The sequence below is a fragment of the Plectropomus leopardus genome, chromosome 4 (genome assembly GCF_008729295.1).
Source record: "Plectropomus leopardus isolate mb chromosome 4, YSFRI_Pleo_2.0, whole genome shotgun sequence".
NCBI classification, from domain to species: domain Eukaryota; kingdom Metazoa; phylum Chordata; class Actinopteri; order Perciformes; family Serranidae; genus Plectropomus; species Plectropomus leopardus.
In genome coordinates, this window is record NC_056466.1 from 30,161,621 (window position 1) to 30,170,720 (window position 9,100).

Below are 9,100 nucleotides of genomic sequence, written 5' to 3' on the forward strand. Positions count from 1 at the left end.
CGTGTACTTTGATTTTTTTAGTTTGGTCTATGTGCAGTACACTAACACGGAGGGGGGCGGGTTTACGATCTGCACTGGTGTCAGCCACCAGGAGGCGACTGGGATGTTTCAGCTTCACATTCAGAGATCTGTCACATCTTTATTCCTCCAGGATTTCTCTGGCTATTTTTGTAATTGCTGCGGCAGGATGAGACATAGTGTGTGTGTGTGTTTACATGTGTATTACCTGTCCATAGTGGGAATGATAGCAGGAGGAGGCCCGCTGGGTGGAGGAGGAAAACCAGGAGGAGGGACGGTAATGGGTAACCCTACAAGGGAAAAAGAGAAGGAGGAGAGAGAATAAACACACAGAAAACAAAAGTAGAGCACATACAGGTCAAATATTACAATAGCTGAAAAAGAATAAGATGATGATAAACTTACTGGGTGGGGGGATGAGTGGGGGTGCAGTGTTGACATTGGGTGGTGGAGGGAGGAAAGGAGGTGGAGGAATGTTTGGAGGAAGTGGTCCAGGAGGGAAGAAGGTGGGAATCTTGGCTGGAGTCGGCTCGGCGTCTGACTGTTCAGCGATCACCTGCACGGCAAACAGACAGGAGGAGGTTGAGATGACGACACACTCAGCACAGATTCTTTAAACGTGAACTCTAGTTCAGCCAGAGCGAACACACCGGGCCTCATTTACTCATATGTAAGTATAAATGTTATTACTCTGCGCATAAAATAAGTGCGCCCGCAAAACTACCATCTGATTCATGACACATACACACCAGCTGATTTTGTTTTAAAAACTGTGTGTAAGTTGATTAAACTGAGAGGCGCGTGCCCGCTGTCTGCAGTCATCATACCGCCACACTATTTCTCTGTAAGGAAATACAATTTACCACAGTAACATGGAGAAAGCGGCGAAGTTGGTTCGACACATGCTTGGGGTAGATCAGAAGTTTTATACCCTGTTGTTGTTGTTGTTGTTGTTGTTGTTGTTGTTGTTTTATGGCACTAAAACTTAGTGGGAATAGCCATCATTATCGGCATATTCAATTCTCATATAGTCCAATGTAAGCTAGGAATATTGGAATATTCAAATTTTGGAAATAATAGATGAGGAAGGCCGAGGATGAAAAAAGTGCATGCATCAGTAAATAACTGGTTTTAAATATTGTCTGTAAAAGCCAATTTTCATGCACGTGGTTTTAATTTTCTCTAGGTGTGTGTTTACATTTTCAGAGACAGCCTGGCCTTTAGAGGCAGTTCTAAATTTGTTTGCAGAGTCCCAAAAAATTCAGGTGAGAAAAGACTGATGACTCCTAAATTCTTTTTACTAAAACATCTGCATGCACAGTCTATGCACAGATTTGTGAATGATGCTCATTGTTTTCAACAGGAAAAATAAAATGAAATCACATTTTTTTAAAAAGGCATCATGTTTTGTGGCTGTTTTTTTTTTTTTTTTAGATTAACTGACCGCGTTGCCTTTGTGTACCTGGATATTGTTGCCTTCTAGATTGTGTCTGCGTCGCCCTTCAACCCTGCTGATGGTGGCCGTCCCCCCACCAATGACATCTATAGTACCACTCGGCTTCCTGGGAAAAGAAATTTTTAAAAAAATGAAATAATGGCAGTGAGCATGCACAGTCTACTTCCACACATACAATATGTAAACACTAGCAGCATAAATATGCATAAACCTAATATCTAATTTAAATAAAAGCCTCTAAAAATGCTGTCCTTGAGGGCGCCACAGTGGCAAACCTGGTAGAGCATGCCCCCATGTACTAAGTCTGTGTCTTTCTGCCGTGAACCGGGTGTGACTCCTACTCAGGGTCCTGTCCTGCATTTTGTCCCCTCTCACATGTCCCTCTATCCTCTCAGTCTTTGTCTGTACTATCAATGCAGGCAAAAAGGCCAAATAATCATACAAAGAATAAAAAAATGCGATCTTAAATCACTTCCACGGGCATCTGAATGTCAGGAAGACTAAAGACCTCAAAGTGGGTAGAAAGAAACTACACCCCACATTTAAATTAAAGGGTCTTGAGCGGAGAGGGCGGATAGTTTCAGGGACCTCGGTGTCCACAGAGGGCCTGACCCCCTGACTCAGAGGTGAGAAAGGCAAGACAGACTGTTTGACCTCACCTGAGGGTATTCCAGGTATCCCCTCAAATACTGAGGAATTTCCAATCCTGCAGCATTAAGAGCGTCTTAACGGGGCACATCACTACCTGGTGCTCAAACAGTCATCGAACAGGACTGCAAGGCCGTGCAAAGAGTTGTTCTTCCAGCTGAACATAAGTACGCCCTGCACTGCATACAGGATGATTATACTTTGCACTGCAAGAATAATGCCAGGAGAACCAGTGAAGATCTTAGCCACCTGGATAAAGACCCTTTCTCCCTTGTTACGGTCGGGAAGAATGCACCGTGATACAGCAAGCCGGCACTGAGAGGCTCAGGGAGAGCTTCTACCCCTAAGGTCACCAGGACCTTAAATGAGGCCACCGGCCTGAGACTGAGATCTGAAGTGAGCTTTGGGTTCAGCTAAAATGATAATTTCTGTTCTCTTTGTAAAGCTCTAACGTATGTTAGCGTACTACACACATGCACATCATCACCCACCCCAAAAGAAAGAAATCTTTGGGGCCTAGGAAATAGCGCCGGGTGTTTTTCTGTGGTCATGTTTCATGGTCAAGAAAAACGCCAGCCCCCCTCCCTGTTTTTTTGTTTGTTTTTTTTTTAAACATCAACACATTTCCCATCAGGCCCTTGTAGAGACGAGGCCATGCCAACTTACGTATAATAGGACATGTCCTGAACAGGCGGGCCAGGCCACTGAGGGGGAGAGATCCTACCATTTTGAAACAAAGGACAGGGGTAAAGGAGATGAGAGTAACATCGGCCCAAACACACACGCACAGCCCATGGGATGACCTGTCCTCACCATAAACCCGGAGGTCACCACGTGTTTTTGTGTGTCGTGTGAGTCGAGATGGCGTCAGAGCATGTTGCATTTGAAAAGCGAGGAATATTTTCACAGTTTGATTTCCTTCCAAAGTAATTTTCGCTGCTACACACACCACACAGCTCATTAAACGATTCTTTTCCCTTCCTGTTGAAATGGTCAGTATGTGGTGTGATCCTTTTCCCTTTACTTTAGCATTCATTTTCCAGCCTTTCGCTGTTCAGTCACTTAAGCCAAAAATTCACACGGCCAGTAAAGCATTGCAGAAAAGGAGGGCGTAACATGATGACTTAATGAAAAGAGTGTCAGTAAAATCTCAAACAATACGCAACCATGTGGAAAAGATGATAAAGATATGATGTTATGTTATATATCAATTTGTCACAGTCCCATATTCGCTCCACGCAGAGATGGTGTTTTCATCTGCTGCAGTTTTTAGTCTCTCCAGTGAAACAGAAGCCTCAGTGGACGATATTTGGCATTTTGCTTATTTTTGATGATCGCCAATAAAATTAATTAATGAGAAAATGTGCGTATTACACTCAACCAACTCCAGGGAAGGCTGTATGAAATAAATGCAAGAAAGAAAGTGTCAGCACGGGAGGAACTTTTACTTTGTAAAACCTCAGGGAGCTATTTTTAATTTATTTATTTATTTATTACAGCTATTTTTGTCACTGAACTTTACAAAAAAAAGGTTGCAAAAGTACTAATAACCCGCATCAGTATCAGCCCTGAAAAACCAACATCAGTCGTCCCCTAAATTAAATCGTATGCTTCATGTGTGTCATTATAGATTTTAAATTTTTTCTATTTGTGTTTTTTTTTTGGTTGAAACTGCAAATACAACAGGTGAATAGAAACACACTTAATTTTTTGCTCATCTATTTTTTTGTGCATATGACTTTTAGTAGAAACGACACGTGTTAATTTACCTGACATGTTAATAAGTAAAGATAAAAGTGTTACCTGGTGACCTGACTGACAGCAGGCTTGTACAGGCTGACAGGAGATGTGAAGTCTGGCTTTGAGGTGTGAACAGGCAAACTGGAGATGTCCTTCTCATTGCCGGTCCTGCCTTGCTGAACCTACGGACGAGCCGAAATAAGCTCATTGTTACGTGTTAATCACAGTAGAGGTAGTTAGCAGAGCCTGAAGGCAGCGTCTTCACATTAATGTAGAAATATAGGTGATAGACGCATGTCAAATTAAAATACAGTGTTAACTTAATCTTCCGCTGACCTAAAAAAAAATGAAGGTAAAGCATTTATTTTCCTGAGAAGCTTGGAGTTAAATCATGCAAGAAATTGCTAATTTTCCATTCCATTTAACTGAAGTGAGAAAGAGGCGGTGACAAAAACAGAGAGGTGACAGAGTAAGCACTGGTCTCTCACAGTAATCTTGCTTGTCACTGAGCCGACAGTAGAGACCTCCAGGCCCATGCGCAGTCTCTTCTGTTTTTCGCAGTAAGCCTTCCACGTGTCTTCATTGAAGCCGTAGTTAAAGTAGTCTGACAGATCCGCTCCTATACACACACAAACACACGCACGTATACACACAAACTTGTCAAATACTGTACATGGTAGACATGACATCATTGTCAGTGACACTAAACATCCTTAAAATGCACATAATTGCGCTGCCCAAAGGAACACATTTTGATCATTTTCTTCTTTTCTTTAGCCACGCATCCACACCTGGCTTCCTCCAGGGTTTTTCTTCAAAGGACTCCATGTCGGCCTCCAGCACTGGAACGCCGTTAATGTTTCCGGGAGCCTCCAGGTCCACTCCTTTCAACTTGGCAGCTACGGAAAATAACAAGCATATTGTGTTAACTGGACACTACTCTTACTTACTTACTGACTACTCTCTGTGTACAATATCTATGTTCTCTGCATTTGAACTGAATAGTGAAGAATAATACATGTTATTTGTAGGTCAAGACAGACACCAGTATGAGAATAGAGGGCAATACCTTGTCCATAAGGTCTGGAGCCTGTTGTCTTTATGTTGAGATTAACAGGCGGCGCTCCATAAGGTCTGGAAGGAAAGAAAGTCAAACCTCTGTTATTGTCATCACAAGGCCAACTCTTGATTAGATGTCATACACACCATATATATTACCATTTATGAGAGGGAAGAGGACGAGTCAATTCTGCAGTGAATGAGCTATCTGCTAATAGTGTACAATGACATAACAGGATCAATGCAAGGTTTCATTTATTGTTAAATGTTTAGCATCCTGACTTTTGAATGTGGACCAAAAGAGCTACTTTTGCCTCATGTTAAACAGCAAGCAAGTTAATAATGTGCAATCAGAGGAGCATAGTGTTGACTTTCTGCTAATCATGGAGCAATATCAATGGGTTTGCAGTTTAAAAACAATGAGGGAAACTCACACAAACCGTCCCGCTTACTGCTGACATATTTAGTGAGTGAAAAACAAAAATGACATCTCGGTCTAGCAACACCGAAACGTCAGCACTTGAGCTCCCTCCTCCAACGCACCTGTCACACATTTAGGTGTGCAGCGATTATCTTAAGCAATTTTTTAAAATTGTTTAACAAACTTTAAAAACACTGCACTTCATTTTGACATCAGAACTAAGTAGAAACAACCAATTTCTCTTTGTTTGAAACAGACATTAAAAATATTTACTTAAAGTAGCCAATGACTGTTTAAGTAAAACGCCATGCTTTGAGAAAAACCTACGTGTACTGTGGTGCTCCGGTTTTTATGTCTCCAATGGTGACGCGGACATCATCATCGTCATCATCACTGTCGCTGTCACTGTCAACGTCCTCTCCTGCAGCTTCAGCCGTCGCCTGACGAACAGGGGAAAAAAGGATGATGAGACAGGACACAATCATCCCTCAGACAGACAGAATACTCCTTTTTCTCTTTTTTTCTGTTTTGTTTTTTCAGTCATTTCACATATGGCTCAAGCATATTTATAGATTCAATCAGGTAACAAACAACAATGAAAAAACTGAAAACTGCATACAAGACATACGAAAAACAAAAAAGCAAAATCATGCAGGACAAATTATATACAACTATATACATATATACACAAGGGAGAGACAGAGGGACAGAAAACAACAGTGAGAGGAATTAAACTGTGAGGTAAGCACTTAAACAAAAGAAAAACAGACAAAAATCACAGCACACGTTGCAACCCATACTCTTGACTGTGTGCATGCACGCTACCTACCTCAGAGGCCACTCCATTCCCTGTAGCGTGTGCAGCTGCATCAGCTCCCGCATCTTCTGTTGAAGCATCAGCAGGTGCACTGTAGATAAAATTAAGCAGTAAACATCAAGTTTCTTTCAATTACAGACAGCACATCCATCCATCCATATCCATTTTCTTCCGCTTATCCGGAGTCGGGTCGCTAGGGCAGCAGCCTGAGCAGGGAAGCCCAGACTTCCCTCTCCCCGGCCACTTCATCCAGCTCTTCCCGGGGGATCCTGAGGCATTCCCAGGCCAGCTGAGAGACACAGTCTCTCCAGTGTGTCCTGGGTCTTCCCCGGTGTGTCCTACTGGTGGGAAGTGCCCTGAACACCTCACCAGGGAGGCGTCCTGGAGGCATCCTAATTAGAATCCCGAGCCACCTCATCTGGCTCTTCTCAACGCGGAGGAGCAGCGGCTCTAACTCCGAGCTCCTCCCAGATGACCGAGCTTCTTACCCTATCTCTAAGGGAGAGCCCAGCCACCCCCACAGAGGAAGCTCATTTCGGCCGCTTGTACGTGCGATCTTGTTCTTTCAGCACATAAAAACTAATTATTCAAACTCAGTCAACATGAATGAGTTTTAAAAAAAACCCAGAAAAAAGTGAATAAATCCTCCGCGTAAAAGACAGAACTGAGGTTTGTTCCCTGCTCCATAAAAATTTAAAAGAAATTGATCACTTTTTTTAGACCAGATCAGATCAGTAACTTCATAATAACGATGCAAATGTAACACAGGATAAGAAGGTACAGTTTGACGCAAAACAGCTCAATCCCAGTGTTTTAATCCAGTTATGTTTCTGGTGCTTTTACAGGGTTGCTTATTTGCAGTACACAGACAGCTTATTTTTCAGCAGTCTGTTATATTATATAATTATATATATGTATTACCACAGAATAAGTATATGATAAGTTAACTGTCACTCCATCTTTGCATTTTTCTTTGAAACCTAAAAATGCATATAGCTACAGATGTGTGTGGTTTTATGCTTGTTTCTGGTTTCTCTTTGTGTTGCTGTGAATAGCACTTGCTTCTCTGGATGCAAGCAGGAGTCTTCTGAACTTTAAATCATTTAGACAAATCCAGTGGGTTTATATGGGTTAACAGAGATGTTAAATACCTGACTGCAGCATTCAGTTTGGCTTCCTCGTCTTCATCTTTGCTCTCAGACTCATCTGAAAGGTGAAATAGGCAAAAAAGCTCTTTAAACCATCACCTGCTTGAGATGCCATTCATTGGCTTCTCGTGTTTAACCGATGTACAATATCAGCAGAGAACAACAGAAGGAGCATTTGCAAAGTTTTAAAGTTAAATACTGCTTTTTTTAGTGACAGGGACACATTTAATCACTTTTCTCTTCAATCACACGGCTTCAAAAGGCCGGGAAAAGCAAACAGACGCTGCTAGCTTAGCTTCCAGGCTAACTCTCTAATCCTCTATCCAGTGCTGTTGGTTAGCTTCTGGTTAACGGACACGCACACTGACTCATGTCTCTTTCAGTAAAGAGGAGTTGGAGTTTGTGGACACCATGTTTTTTATTGTACCTCCATACAGCCATTCCTCCTCCTCATCCCCGGGCGCTGGCGTCAGTGGTGGTCGTTTTGTCCGCTTCCTCCGCAGACATGGTCAGCTAACACGAAGCACTAGCTACACCGACGTCAGCTTCACAAAGACTATGCTCGACGCTGCTTCTACTTGCAGAAATACACGTCTAAGTTTTCCCTTCAGCTGGGAAACGCGGTTATATACAAAAAATTATGCCTCCATTACATTCATTTCCAACCTAGAGCGAGTGAGTGTTAACCCGGAACAGATTGTTGGAGTCCCGCTAAGGTGACTGTGTCGGTACAGAAAACACAGCAGCGCCCCCCGCTGGAGGAGGCGCACCACGCTTTAGACAGGTGCTGTTATAGTATTTATTATAAAATAACGTTGGTATATTTTTTTTTGTTTCTGTGTGTATTGTGTGTTCCTGTATTATTTTGTCAAGATATCGGGAATTTTCACTAAATTATATTGTTTACTAAATTAAAATAAGAATAAACTCTATTTGCGAAGTGCACAAACATGGAATTTGACTCCATGTCTTTTGCATGTCTCTCATGTAGTTACACAGAAATAGACAGAAAGATGGACAACAATGAAGGTAAAGAATACATGGGGCTGCTTAATACAGAAATATGTGGGAGAAAAGAGATGTTTAGCCCCTACAAATATTATATAAATATATATATTAAGCACCAACGACCAAGAATAAAAAATAAAATTAATAAAAGTTTCCCTAAGTAAAATTGTTCTGAAAATGCTGCAAAAAAATTAATACTGAAGGGATATAAATAGGTCATATGATTATGTAAATTATGTTTATGTATATATTTCTCTATGTACAGAATAATATTACAATAACATAATTTATTTGTTTATTAACAGTGACAGATAATATTGGCATATTAAAAATTCCATGCATTAAAACTGTAAAATTATAATCTCTTATAATGTTCTGGTGTTACAGCGTTATTTATAATGTATGAGTGAATTAACTGTTCAGCAAAGTTTCTGTTATGATAATACATTTATACAGACAACACTAATGGCTTAAGCACATTATACATTATTGTTGTGTACACTGTGAACACTATTCCTGTTGACTTGCTGCCATTAATCACACCATGTTACTTTAATTCATCACTATTGTTGTTAATTGAAGGCTACTTCATATATATATATATGTATATATATATATATAATATATATAGTATATATATTCATACATTGTTTGGCAAATACATACTGTCCTACCCCTCTGTTGTGTGATGCAACAACTTCAAAGTAAAGGAATTTTGACCGATTTCCTTAACTCTCCTCCAAGAAATGTCCCCAGTCATGGTCTTATGACATGTAAACTCCAGG

General features: G+C 41.0%; 1 protein-coding gene across 1 annotated transcript; it reads right to left on the reverse strand.

The window, feature by feature from the left end:
- Positions 1 to 222: 222 nt before the first annotated feature.
- Positions 223 to 7,968, reverse strand: fip1l1b (FIP1 like 1b (S. cerevisiae)). The gene is given in 13 exon segments (XM_042485069.1): positions 223 to 308; positions 424 to 574; positions 1,481 to 1,580; positions 2,789 to 2,842; positions 3,926 to 4,044; positions 4,351 to 4,481; positions 4,654 to 4,761; positions 4,932 to 4,996; positions 5,670 to 5,782; positions 6,172 to 6,250; positions 7,311 to 7,365; positions 7,735 to 7,765; positions 7,767 to 7,968. Coding segments are annotated over 13 exon segments (1,140 nt in total). The 5' UTR covers positions 7,815 to 7,968.
- Between the last annotated feature and the right edge of the window lie 1,132 nt (positions 7,969 to 9,100).